Genomic DNA, 14,454 nt, shown 5'->3' with positions numbered 1-14,454 from the left:
TTACCACTAAATCATCTCTAGCCCTAGGGGGTTATTTCTAAGGAGCCGTTCTGAGCAGGCTTTTCGTTTATACTTGGCATTTCTGTGTGTAGCATTTCTTTCCACTCGAAGATTAACTGCACTGTTTTCAGGATTCTTCAGAAAGGCTATGGGCTCTCTGAGCATCTTGTCAGGACACTCAACTCCCTCCCCTGGGCTCCTGTCACACTCCTTACTGGCTGATTTCCTCTTCAGCCTGGTGAACTCTCACTCATGCGTGCAAAGACACCTGCTGCTTCCTGGAGGAGGCACAATAGAATTCACTCTTGCTGGCTGGTTACACATCTGTATCCTGTCCCAGCATTCCTGTGTCAGGGCCAGAAATAGCAGATGCCTAGTCCTGATGGCAGAGGGGTTCCTGTCTGCCACAGTCCAAGGGCTACTGAGCCAACCCAGCATGCAGTTACTGCTTAGGTGAGCTTTGCTCCCTCCTGGGGATGCTGGGTGGGAAGCATCTCTTCTTGGCTACTTCCCAACATCCCTGCACATTCCACCTTCTCCCCAGGATTTCACAATGTGCCCTGTCTGACATGACCCTAGGGGAATTGTCCTCACAGGGCCTCCTTTGGGCTCTTATGCTAACTTTTCTCTCTTACCAAATGAGCAGGGTAAATGGGGGGTGGGTGTCATTTGGCTTGCCATTTCTTCAGGCCAAAATGCTAATTGTGTGAGTCTTTAGAGAAATCTCTCCCAAGGAAGGCACCCTGGTTTAGGAACAGGATACCTGGTTCAGCCCTTGAGTGGTAGAACTGTTTTCAGAAGTAAATCTTTGAGCCTCAGTTTCTTGTTCTAAACAGAGGTAATGAAACTGATCCTGCCTGCCAGTCAGATGCTGTACAAGTTTCATAAGCTTTATACCAGAGCATCCAAGTGCTGGAAGACACTGAGGAGTGGTCAGGTGCTGACGTAGTTTCATAGACTACCAAGGAGGCTGCCCTGTGGGAGGTGCCTGAGACAGTAACTCCTGCTGTGTAAGGCTTCTTTTACCAACACTCTGCTTGAGCCACACTAGGTCTGCTAGTTCCTCAAGTGCCTCCTGCCTTCTGGCCTTGGTACCTGCTTACAATGCCCTCTTCTGGTTGGAATTCTACATCTCCATCCAGACACAAGGCCTCCCTCCCTCCTTCCAGATGCTTGGCCCTCTTCTACAGCTCCTCACTACGCTGTCTGCATTTCAATCACAGGTTGCTCTGGGTGCATCTGTACTCCTGAACTTGATGACAGACAGGACTCTGATCTACTCATCACTATGACATCTTCCATTCTAGCCAACAGCTTTAAGTTCAGGCAACCCTGGTGCCTGGAAAATGTTTTCTGAAGAGATGAGTGGTCTCTGTGTAGGAGGTGCTAAGGAGAATTACTCAGTCTGGGAGTTTCCCAGCCTCACACCATGCTGACCTTCACCTCCTTTGTCCTGCCACCAAGTGTCTGCCTTGGAAGTCTGGTAGCAAGCTAAGGGCACCTGAAATCTGCTTAGAAGAGAGAGGGAAAAAAAAAAGGCAAAATAAAGCAAAACAGAAAAAAACAACAAGAATAAAGGTCACATTAGGCCTTTCAGCTAAGTGCTGCCTGGTTGTTCTCCTTGCATCTGGGCAGAGACCTTGTGGTACATTCTCTGTTCTTGGGCAGAAAGGTGGCAGCCCTCAGCCACTATGCAAGTTGGGTGATGTTTTGAGAACCTGAATTGAAAGTTTCAAACGTGGCATCTGCTTTGTGGACCTACCCTCTCTGTGTGTATGGCAACTTCTGCTTGGGTCCATTTTCAGGTGGGGTGGGAAGGAGCAGAGGGGAGCTGCACACTGTGAGACGTAAGGAGGGTGCCAGAAAGTGAGAAGCCACTGGTTCAACAGACAACAGAGGGCTTAATGCAGGGAAGAAGTGGGAGGTAGGACAGAGGGAGGCAGGTGGAAGGTGCTGAGATCCCTTAGGTAGCCAATGGGAAAGCCAAGGACAGTGGCAGGTCCAGTCTCACAGGCCAAGAGTGGCTGTTACTCAACAGACCTAATCTGTCAGAGAAACTGTCTCATGGAAGGACGTTCTGAGGTGGATTCAGGGACTGGATTGGTAACAGCGTCTGGGCTTTGGCTAGGATAGGTCCAAAGCTGGGTAGTGGTAATTAAGGAGAGGGAACCAACAAAAGGGGCTAAACCTGTGTAAGAAGTGTAGCTATCAGGGCTGGAAAGATGGCTAAGGTGTTGATGCACTTACCTGTAAAGCTGACAAACCCAAGTTCAACTCCCCAGAACCCACATAAGCCAGATGCACAAGGAGGCCCATGTATCTGGAATTCATTTGCAGTAGCTAGAGGCCCTGGCATGCCCATTCTCTCTCTCATAAATAAAACTATATAAAGTATTAAACAAATAAAGTGTTTAAGCATCAGCTGGGTGTGGTAGCACACTTTTAAAATTGTTTTTATTTATTTACTTACTTATTAGAGACAGAGGGGGAGAGAGAATGGGGGCACCAGGGCCTCCAGTCAGTGCAAAGGAACTCCAGATGCATGCGCTACTATGTGCATCTGGCTAAGGTAGGATATAGAGAGTTGAACCTGGGTCCTTAGGATTCACAGGCAAACGCCTTAACTGCTAAGCCATCTCTCCAGCCCAAGAAGCTTTACTTTTTTTTTTGTTTTTCGAGGTAGAGTCTTACTGTAGCCCAGGCTGACCTGAAACTCACTGTGGAGTCTCAGGGTGACCTCGAACTCACAGCAATCCTCCCACCTCTGCCTCCCTAGTGCTGGGATTAAAGGCGTGTGTCACCATGCCCAGCTTGGTGGCACACACTTTTAATCCCAGTACCTAGGAGGCAGTGGTAGAAGGATCACCAGAAGTTTGAGGCCACCCTGAGACTACACAGTAAATTCTAGGCCAGCCTTGTCTACAGTGAGACCCTACCTCCAAAACAAAAAAAAATTACAGGCATCAAGATGCCACCTCCCGAGGACCTGGCTGGAAGGAACTGGTTCCAGAAAATGAACAAAAGATGGGAGGCTCCAAGCTGGAGAGATGGCTTAGTGTATAAGCGCTTGCCTGTGAAGCCTAAGGACCCTGGTTCGAGGCTGGATTCTCCAGGACCCATGATAACCAGATGCCCAAGGGGGTGCAGGTGTCTGGAGTTCGTTCGCAGTGGCTGGAGGCCCTGGCACACCCGTTCTCTCTCTCTCTGCCTCTTTCTCTCTCTGTTGCTCTCAAATAAATAAATAAATAAATAAAAATTAAAAAATTAAAAAAAAAAAGATGGGAGGCTCAGATGGGACTATATCCCTTTTGTTTGCTGATTTGGGACAGGACATTGCTTGTTATGTAGCTCAGGCTGCCCTGGAACCTTATTTTTGGTTTTTCGAGGTAGGGTCTCACTCTGGTCCAGTCTGACCTGGAATTAACTCTGTCATCTCAGGGTGGCCTTGAACTCATGGTGATCCTCCTACCTCTGCCTCCCAAGTGCTGGGATTAAAGGCTTGTGCCACCACGCCCGGCTTGGCCTAGAACCTTTGATTCTCCTGCCTCAGCTTCCCGAGTGCTGGTATTACAGGTGTGTGTCACCACTCGGCCTCTGAGTTATGTGTTTAAGGCAGGCAGTGGCCTGTTCTGGGAGTTCTAGGTGTTCACACACAGTACCATGATTCCAGAATCAGGGCCTAGGGATGGGCCTGGATGCCACAATTAGCCCTGAGTGGGGCCGCAGCTGTCAGGAATACATTGGAGTTGATCCATATCAAGGGATGAAATGGCTGTCCCAGGTGGGGTGGGCGGCTGAGCGACTGCTGGAAGATGGGGCGGGAGCTCCGCTGGAAGATGGGGCGGGAGCTCAGCGGCTGAGGCATCAATGCCCTAGTCTTGCTGTCTGAGGATGGAGACTGTTCCTAGCTGCGACATGATGCATACAGGGATGTGTCATAGTCCGTGTGTGGGTAGAGATCACTCCCTATCAGAGGAAAGCGTCAGTCACCAGTTATGGAGGTACCCGGATCACGGACCACCAAAAGGCCAACCCTAGAATATGGACGCAGATGGACAGATCGGTGTCTTAACACTGGGATGGGTCTTGTGACCCGGGAAGGGAAGGCTCTGCTGGGAAAGGTCCGCGCCTGTCGTGCCCTGCTTTGGGGTGGAAAGCGCCTGATTTCACCGCTGACCTACCTTGCCGCGGGCGCAGCGCACCGAGCGCACGGCGCCGAAGAAGATGGGCAGCAGCGCCATGAGCAGGAGGCTGCCGTAGGCCAGCGCGATGCCCTCGGGGGTGGAAGGCGGCCGCGTGGTGCCGTTGGGTGGGATGGCTGCCTCGGTGCTGCCGTTGGGCGGGTCGCTGACGGACAAATCCATGGCGAGGCTGCGCTCGGGCTCCGACTCTGGCTCCGGCCACTGCGGCAGGAAGGCGGATGGGAGGCCAGGCGCTGCGGAGAAAGCCACGTTCCCCTAAAGAAACAGGAAGTGACGTGCGCCCTCCGCTGTTCCGCGCCGCGTACCGCGCTCGCGGCTCCCCCGCCCGAGCGCCCCCTAGCGGCGATGGCCAGCGGGCTGTCGGTTGCTAAGCAACTATGCGGACAAGGAACGCTGGACCGCTTGACTGTGGCTGGTATCCATCCGAGAGACACCTGAGGACCTAGTCGGTTATTTTCAATTCTAGGCCGTCCTATTGTCCACAAACCCCATCCTTCAACCGAGAATTTTTGACGCACGTATCCATCCGCTACTCAATTATTTGCTCCTAAGTATCTATTAGATGTCCTGCTATATAGATGCCAAGCACTCTCCTGGGGCCTGGCGACAGTGACGTGAACAATACAAGCAAAAATCCATCTCTGCTCTCACGAAACTCCCAATTTGGTGTGGGGAATTTGGGATGGGAGCGCGGAAAGACAGTAAAATGAACAAAATGAATTATGTCTAAAATATAACGCCTTGCCTGGAGAGATGGTTAGCAGTTAAGGCGCTTGCCTGCAAAGCCTAAGGACCCTTGTTAAGCTCTCCAGATCCCACCTAAGCCAGACGTACAAAGGTGAGGCAAGCGCAAGGTCGCATATGCCCAGTAGCTGATGCACGCATGTAGAGTTATTTGCACTGGCTGAGGCCCTAGCATGCCAATTCTCATTCTCTCTCTCTAAAGATAAAATAATTAAAATACAACATCTTTAAAAATACAGCATTTTAAAAAGATTTATTTTTATTTATTTATTAACTAGAGACAGGAAGAGAGGGAGAGGGAGAGAGGAAGAGAACGTGAGAATGGGCGTGCCAGGGCCTCTAGCTACTGCAAACGAACTCCAGATGCATGCACCACCATGTGCATCTGGTTTACGTGGGACCTGGAGAAGCGAACCTGTGTCCTTAGGCTTCACAGGGCAAGCGTCTTAACCGCTAAGCCATCTCTCCAGCCCCCAAATACAGCATATTTAAAATGCAAAGATGTCAGCATGCAGTTATGTATCACCTTAATGAAGATAACTTCAACTAAAGCAAAATAGGGAGGGTGTGTGAGAGGTTAGCAAACGTATTAATGGCTACTGCTGTGTGCTAGGCAGTAAGAAACTCATTCCAGTCCATAACCTGGGAGTTTATTAAAGCTCTGTGGATCTTATCACAAGGTGAGGGAATTCGACACTTGCTTTTGGAGATAAGGTCTCACCTTAGCCCAGGCTGACCTGGAATTCACTATATAGTCTCAGGGTGGCTCAAACTCACACTAATCCTCCTACCTCTGCCTCCAAAGTGCTGGGATTAAAGGCGTGCGCTAGCACGCTTGGCTTTTTTGGGGGAGGTGGGTGGGAGAGAATGAGTGCACCAGGACTTCTAGTCACTGCAAATGAACTCCAGATGCATGCTGCACTTGTGCATCTGGCCTTATGTGGGTACTGGAGAATCGAACTGTGGTCATTAGGCTTTGCAGGCAAGCACCTTAACCACTGAGCCGTATCTACAGCCCTATTTTTGGTATTTTTAAAAATATTTATTTATTTGCCAGGAGAGAGAGAGGGAGAGAGAAGGAGAGAGAGAGAGAGAGAGAGAGAGAATATGAATGTATGGGTGGCCCCAGGGCCGCTTGTTGCTGCAGAGGAATTCCAGATGCATGCACCACTTTGTGGATACTAAGGAATTGAATATGTGCCAGCAGGCTTTGCAAGCAAGCACCTTTGACTGAATCACTTCCCCATCCCCTAGTATTTAAAAAAATTAGTATCTGTTTATTTGAGAGACAGGCAGAGCGGGAGAGAGAGAAAAAAAAATACAAAAGAGAGAGGGGTAAATGTAAGTGCCAAGGACTCTAGCCACCGTAAATGAACTCCAGATGCATTTGCCACCTTGTGCATTTGGCCTATGTGAGTGCTGCGGAATCAAACATGGGTCCTTAGGCTTTGCAGGCAAGTTCCTTAACCACTAAGCCATCTCTCCAGCCGCACCTACTATTTTTTTTAATAGAAAACTTCCCATGCCTTCTGGCTCAAACCTTTAATCTTAGTGTTTGAGAGGCTGAGGTAAAAAGATTACCATGATTTTGAGACAGCCTGAACTATACAGTGAGACTGCCTCAACAACAAGCAAGTGAGCAACCACACAAACACAAAATTCCCCACACAGCAGTAATTCAACAGTATGAAGGGGTATGTAAGACTTCCTCCGTTTTTATCTTTCCTACCTTCTTGAAGGCAGCCACTGTATATCTACTATCTATCTACTTATTCTCTATCTATCTATCTATCTTCCTACCTACCTACCTACCTACCTATCTATCAATCATCTTGTGTATCTGGCTCATGTGGGTCCTGGGGAATAAAACCTGGGTCCTTTTCCTTTGCAGGCAAACATCTTAACTAAGCCATTTCTCCAGTGCAAGTAATGAGTTATTGGATGAAAGAATTAATAAACGAATGTACATACATGTATTCTTGAGGCAAGGTTGCCCAGGCTGATCTTGACCTTGTGACCCTTTTACCTCATGTTCCTGAGTGTTAGCTTACAGGCATGCTTCACCTGCCTGGCTCCATTCAGTGACTTATTGAATGAGAATCTCATGTGTGTGTGTGTACGCACACACACACACACACGCATGGAAGCCAAAGAACCATCTTACAGACAATAAACCATGATAATTCTCTCCCCTCCCCCATTTGTTTTTTTCTTTATTTTTTTTTTTTAATTTGAGGGAGAGAGAATTGGCTCACCAGGGCCTCAGCCACTGCAAACGCCAGACGCTTGTGCCACCTAGTGGGCATGTGTGACCTTGTGCTTGCCTCACCTTTCTGGGATCTGGAGAGTTGAATATGGGTCCTTAGGCTTTGCAGGCAAGTGCCTTAACTGCTAGCCATCTCTCCAGCCCGCATTTGGTCTTTAAAACAACTCTTTAACACAAATAGACTATTTCTGAGATCCATAGTGATGCTACTGAGGCCTGTGGTGACAGCAAACCAGAGAAAGTTGGGCTCTACAGGTGCCTAGTGCTGAAGAGATTGTGGGCCAAGCAATTTAGAAGAAATGAATGGAGATGGCTTAGTGGTTAAGGCACTTGCCTGCAAAACCAAAGGACCCAGGTTCAACTCCCTAGGACCCATGTAAGCCAGATGCACAAGGTGGCGCAGGCACCTGGAGTTCATTTGCAGTAGCTAGAGACCCTAGCATGCTCATTTTCTTTCTCTCACTCAAATAAATAAATAAATAAAAATTAATAAAAAGAAGAAGAAGAGCCAGGCATGGTGGTGCACATCTTTAGCCCCAGCACTTGGGAAGCAGAGGTAGAAGGATTGCTGTAAATTCTAGGCCACCCTGAAACTATATAGCAAATTACAGGTCAGCCTGGGCTAGAGCAAGATTCTACCTCAAAAATACCACAAACCAAAAACCAAAACCAAAACAAAAGAAACCAAAAAAACCACAAAGAAAAACAAACCAATGTCGTTCAGGGATCTTCCAATGAGTCAGTTTGAAACTTGGAAGGGAAGATCCACCATCTTCCAGTGTGACTGTAGTCAATGCTACTGAACAGGCTTAACACAGGTCAGCTGGCAAAGGAGAAGTATTTACAAAGCCCGACTTCACTGCTACAGAGCAGGCAGCACGAGTGAGTATGGAACTGACAGTGAATAAGTTGATAAAGAAAACTCAGATGAGAGCCTGGAGAGATGGTCCAATGGTTAAGGCACTTTCCTGGAAAGCCTAGAAACCTGGTTTCGAACCTGTGAAAAGTGAGATGCACAAAGTAGCACATGCATCAGGAATTCGTTTGCAGTGGCTAGAGGCCCTGATGTGCCCAATCTCTCTTTCTTTCCAAATCAATCAGTCAAAAAATAAAAACTAAAGATGATATAAAGCCACACGGCTCAGTTCCAGCTTAGAAGGCAGTATATGCCAGGCACTATACCAATAGTTTTCTCTCTCTCTCTTTCTCTCTCTCTTTTTTTTGTTTTTGAGGTAGGGTCTCACTTTCTAGCCCAGGCTGACCTGGAATTCACTATGTAGTCTCAGGGTGGCCTTGAATTCACAGCAATCCACCTACCTCTGCCTTCCAAGTGCTGGGATTAAAGGCATGCACCACCACGCCCTGCTTCCCAGTTTATTTAATTTATTTTTTGTTTGAGGTAGGATCTCACTCCAGTCCAGGCTGACCTGGAATTCATTATGTAGTCTCAGGGTGGCCTCTAATCCATAGCGATCCTCCTACCTCTGCTTCCCAAGTGTTAGAATTAAAGGGGTGTGCCATCACGCCTGGCTGTTTGCTTTAATCTCACCCACACCTGTAAAGGATGTCTGGTTCCATTTGAAAGCTCATGAAACTGAGTCTCAGAGGGGCAGAGTTGCCCATCAGGTCACAAAGTCAGCAGTGGAGGACTAAAGCCTTGGACTCAGGTCTGGAGGCCTCCCAAACCTCTGCATTTGCCAACAATCCAGCTATACAAAAGGCGAAGGAGTGTGGGTCAGAGAGGGCCAGGTGGTACAGTTTCACGTACTGTTTTTCAATAAGATGAATATGGCCTGAGTGGATAGGCGAATGCAGTGCTTCATGAATTCATCAGTAATTCAGGCCACAGCAGGAGGGAAGAGAGCTCAGTTGGGATTAAAGAAAACATAGCTAAAGCCATGTGTAGCCACACCTGGCCTTTTACATGGGTATTTGGGATTGAACTCAGGTGCACCAAGCACTCTTCCCCACTGAGCCATCTTCCCTTGCCCTGGATTTTATTTATTTATTTTGGGTTTTCTTTCTTTTTTTAAAATGCTTTATTTATTTGGAGAGAGAGAGAGAGAATGAACCAGGGCCTCCAGCCACTGCACACAAATTCCAGATGCATGTCCCACTCCGAGCATCTGGCTTTATGTGGGTTCTGGTGAATTGAACCAGGGTCTTTGGGCTTCACAGGCAAGTGCCTTAACCTCTAAGCCGTCTCTCCAGACCAAGTGGCACCTCTTAACCACTGAGCTATCTTAACCACTGGAAAATCTTTTGAAGCCAAAACTGCTTATGTGTAGACATGCCTTTTTTTTTTTCCTTTCTCTTTTCTCTCTCTCTCTCTCTCTCTCTTTTTTTTTTTGAGGTAGGGTCTCACTCTAGCCAAGGCTGACTTGGAAGTTACTGTATAGTCTCAAGGTGGCCTTGAACTCATAGTCATTCTCTTTCCTACCTCTGCCTCCTGAGTGCTGGGATTAAAGACATGCACCATCATGCCCAGCTTTTATGGTTTGTTTGATTTTTAAGACAGGGTCTTATGTGTCCTAAGCTGTCCTTGAACCCACTGTGCAGCCAAGGAGATGACTTTGAACTTCTGATCCTTCTGCCTCAACCTCCCAGAACTTTGTGTGTGCTAGCCAAGCAGTCCACAAACTGAGCTACATCTCCACCCCCAAGGAGGTGTTTTTTGTACATGTACATGTGTGCATGTGTATATGGATATTCATATATGTGTGGGCACACATGTGTGTGGATGAATGTGCACACACATGTGGAGAGCAGATGTTGATGTCCGGTGTCCTTTTCAATTATTCTTCCCCCTATTTATTGGGACAAGATGTCTCCATGACCCCAGAGCTCACTGATTTGGTTAGTATAGCTAGCTTGTCCTGGGGATCCAGCTGTTTCCTCCCTTTGAGGTTTAATATTGCAAACTTGTATCACCATGTCCAGCATTTACATGGATTCTGGGGTTCTGAACTTAGGCCCTCATGCCATATGGCAAGCACTTTACCAACTGAGCCATCTCCCCAGCCTTCTCAAGGAGTTTTAATTAACTAATTAGTTGGTGAGAAAGAGAGAGGCAGGGAGAGAGAGAGAGAGAGAGAGAGAGAGAGAGAGAGAGAGAGAGAGAGAGGGAGGGAGGGAGGGAGGGGGGGAGGGAGGATGAGTGAGAATGGGCGTGCCAGGGCCTCCAGCCACTGCAGAGAACTCCAGACACATGTGCCACCTTGTGCATATGGCTTACATGGGTCTTGGGGAATCAAACCTTGGTCCTTAGACTTTGCAGGCAAGCATCTTAACTGGTAAGCCATCTCTCCAGCCCAATTTTTTTTTTTTTTTTTTTTTTTTTTCTTATACTACTAGAGAAATTCTCACACAGGTGTTTCCTGTAGTGTGTGTGCTTGTATGTGCCTGAATGCACATGTAGATGGGTGGGTGGTGTGAATACAAAGCTAGAGTAAACTTAGCTATGTGAGTGTTATTGGAGAATGATGGAGAAAATATGCTGGGTGCTCACTGTGGCATACCGGGAAGCAACAAGAAGCCCCAGTCTAAGAGCTCTTCCAGTTTTGGGTCACCTGCATCCTGTTTATCGTTTATACTCCATGTCTTCATTTACACAAAAGTGTATCAGTTTGGGCTGGGGGATGGCTCAGCAGTTAAAGGTACTTGCTTGCAAAACCTGCTGGCCTAGGTTCAATTACCCACCCAGCAGCCATGTAAAGCCTGATGCAAAGTGGTGTATGCATCTGGCAATCATTTGCAGCAGCAAGAGGTTCCGAGAAACACAACATGACAAGAGACCCTGGTGTGCCAATACGTGCATACACATGGGCATGGACACAAGTGCACGTGCAAATAAAAAGCATCTATCAAGCCAGGTGTGATGGTGCACACCTTTAATTCTAGCATTCAGGAGGCACAGGCATGAGGATCACTGTGAGTTTGAGGCCACTCTGAGACTACATAGTGAATTCCAGATCAGCCTGGGCTAGAGTGACACACTACCTCAAACAACAACAACAACAAAATGCGTATCAGTTTGGATGAAACCACCCCCCTCCCCCCCAAAAAAGACCAAGTAAGAGAATGGTCTCTGTTGGAAATTCCCTTCAGCCTCATTCTCAGGAGAGCTATGGACCCTGAATCTCAGTCACTGGCCACAGCCTAGGGGTGTCACAGGGTCAGGGTTCATTTCCTGGCTACTTGGCTCCTGGTGGACCCAGGGTAGTTCTCCAGAGAAGGAGGCAGCTGTGAGTGGTTGTTAGCCAATACAAAGCCAGGGGAGGGTGCAACCCCTCTCTATCAACACATATAGATCCTATCATATAGAGCTGATGATTAGGAAACATGTATGCTATGATCTATGTAAGTTAAAAGTATATATTAAAGCCTAGGGAATGGGGAAGCAACAGTCTTGTGGTGGTTTGAATTAGGTGACCCCATAAACTCATGTGTTTTGAATGCTTGATCCCCAGCTGATGGCCAATTGGGAATTGGATCCTTACTGGAGGAGATGTGTTGTTGGGGGCGGGCTTATGGGTGTTACAGCCAGCCTCCCCTTTGCCAGTGTTTGGCACACTCTCCTGATGCTGTTGGCCAGGAGGTGATGCCTAGCTTCTACTGATGCCATGTTTTCCCCTGCCATCATGGAGCTTCCCCTTGAACCTGTAAGACAAAATAAACCCTTTTCTCCCTCCCACAAGCTGCTTTTGGTTGGGTGCTTTGTGCCAGCAATGCGATGCTAACGGCAGTCAGTGTAGAATGCTGTCCTTGTAAGCATGAGAACCTCAGTTCAAACCCTACTAACTAACCACACAAAAACGCTGGGCACGGCTGTGCATGCCTGTAATCCCAGTGCTGGGTAGGGGGCATGGACACAGAAGGATCTCTGGGACTTGCTGGCCAGTCAGTCTGGCCTGTCGTGATCTCTAGGCCAGTGAGAGATCCTTTCTCAGATGCACAAGGTGGCACATGCATCTGGAGTTCATTTGCCGTGGCTAGAGAGGTCCTGGCATGTGCACTCGCTCTCTCTCCCTCCCTCCTTCTGCCTCAAATAAATAAATAAAATATTTAAATTGAGGTAGAAGGCGTATCTGAGGAAATGATACCGAAGCTTGTCTTCTGGCCTCCACATGCACACGCAGATGTTTGCATGTACCCGCCCACATATGTGTATTCACACACACATGCACACTGTACATATATCCAAGACAAAGAAAAGATATTACAGGGCTAGAGAGGTGGCTTAGCAGTTAAGGCACTTGCCAGCAAAGCCAAAGGACCCAGGTTTGATTTCCTAGTACCCATGTAAAGTCAGATTCACAGCGTGGCGCATGTGTCTGGAATTCGTTTGCAGTAACTGGAGGCCCTGGCACACACATTTTCTCTATCTGCCTCTGCTTCTCTCTCTTAATCTCTCTCCTTCTCTCAAATAAATAATGAATGAATAAATAAATAAATAAGTTTTTGGGGTTTTTAATTTTTTGAGGTAGGGTCTCGTTGTAGCCTAGGCTGACTTGAAATTCACTATGTGACCTATTTTTATTTTTTGGTTTTTCAAGGTAGGGTCTCACTCTAGCACAGGTTGACCTGGAATTCACTCTGTATTGTCAGGGTGGCCTCAAACTCATAACGATTCTCCTACCTTGCCTCCCAAGTGCTGGGATTAAAGGCGTGCGCCACCATGCCCGGTTTAAATTTTTTTTTTTTCAAGGTAGGGTCTCACTCTGGCCCAGACTGACCTGGAATTCACTATGGAGTCTCAGGGTGGCCTTGAACTCATGGCGATCCTCCTACCTCTGCCTCCCGAGTGCTGGGATTAAAGGCATGTGCCACCATGCCTGGCTTCGAATTTTCTTTTTTTAAGAAAAGATACCAGACGACACATGTCAAGGACATTTGGGTGGTTGTGTAGAGAGGGATGAGAATGAAAGTTGGATATAGAGATTAGGACAAAAAACTAGAGCTGGACATGGTGGCATAGACCTGTAATGCAAATGCTAGTGGGAACTTGACTTGTAGAGCTGCCTGGGCTGCATCACGAGTTCTAGGCCAGTGTGGGCTGCATGGGGAGACTGTCCTTCAAACAATGAACCGAACCAGCCAAACTCAATCCCAAACATCTCAAAAAATCATGATTACAATAAAGTACAATAGATGCTTCATGGAAAATGATGATAGTCTACCGTTGAGCAACATGTATAATGAGCATATCCTTCTGTTTCCTGCCGTTGCAGTTGTACTCCAGACACGTGTGTATGTATGACCTTGCAAGCCCGTGTCACCTTGTGCATCTGGCTTACATGGGATATGGAGAGTCAAACATAGGTTCTTAGGCCTTAATCACTAAGCTATTTTTCCAGGCCCCTCCTCCCTTTTTTTGGTTTTTCGAGGTAGGGTCTCACTCTAGCCCAGGCTGACCTGGAATTCACTATGTAGTCTCAAGGTGGCCTTGAACTCATGGCAATCTTCCTACCTTTGCCTCCCAAGTACTGGGATTAAAGGTATGTGCTACCATGCCCAGCTCCTATTTTATTTTGTTTTGTTTTTTATTTTTTTCATTGTTAATAAAAACATTTACTTTTTGTTAGTAACCTGAACAACCTGAAGTCTATATCATGAATTAACAATTACCCAGGGGTTTACAGTGTGTCCATCTCAACATCATGTTTCTGGGATTTGGGTTCCACACAAATGCAGGCAAGACTTCTGGGAGAAGGAGGGGCACAGCAGGAGTGTGTTTCAGTCCTTTTTCAAAGAAAAGGCAGTAGAGCATTCTGAGTCACTGAAAACCTGTGCAAACTGGGTTGCTAAAATAAGCACTGTACTGTGACCTCTTACAGAAGGGGCAAGAGAAAGACATCGATAAATAAGAAATTTTTTTCTGGTATGAGATGAGAATGGGAGGTTTACTATTTTGAATGTCCCCAGCTCTAATACCATCTGATATTTAAAGGGGACCATAATCCAATTTTGCATCATTTCTCATTCAAAAAGAAATGCTAGAACCCCTGGGACCAGAACATGAAGGGGCTGGTCATTCCTGAGCCCCTGTCCTATGTGCTATAGCACAGTAACAGGAGAAAACAAGGTCAGAGTAGTGGCTTATGTTCCATGGAAAAAAAAGGCCTAGTTCACACCAAGTACTGACAAAGCCAAATGACTGGGGAGACCACAGGTCACACAGGCCTGCTGAAAGAGGACCCAATAGAGACCCACAGGACAAGACCCAGAGCATCCTCAGCTTGA

At 47.3% G+C, this 14,454-nt stretch overlaps 1 protein-coding gene across 3 annotated transcripts in view; it reads right to left on the bottom strand.

Annotated features, from left to right (window-relative positions):
* Hm13 (histocompatibility minor 13) overlaps positions 1–4,472 on the bottom strand; it is a 48,841-nt gene extending 44,369 nt beyond the window's left edge. For all 3 annotated transcript variants that reach the window (XM_004668063.3, XM_004668062.3, XM_004668064.3), the window contains exon 1: positions 4,182–4,472. In XM_004668063.3, coding sequence (XP_004668120.1) covers positions 4,182–4,364 — 183 coding nt within the window. In that variant the 5' untranslated portion in view covers positions 4,365–4,472. The remainder of the gene's footprint in view (positions 1–4,181) is intronic.
* Between the last annotated feature and the right edge of the window lie 9,982 nt (positions 4,473–14,454).

The sequence above is a fragment of the Jaculus jaculus genome, chromosome 8 (assembly GCF_020740685.1).
Source record: "Jaculus jaculus isolate mJacJac1 chromosome 8, mJacJac1.mat.Y.cur, whole genome shotgun sequence".
Lineage (NCBI taxonomy): Eukaryota > Metazoa > Chordata > Mammalia > Rodentia > Dipodidae > Jaculus > Jaculus jaculus.
Note: the sequence above shows the minus strand (reverse complement) of the source record. Positions and strands in the feature narration are given on the sequence as shown.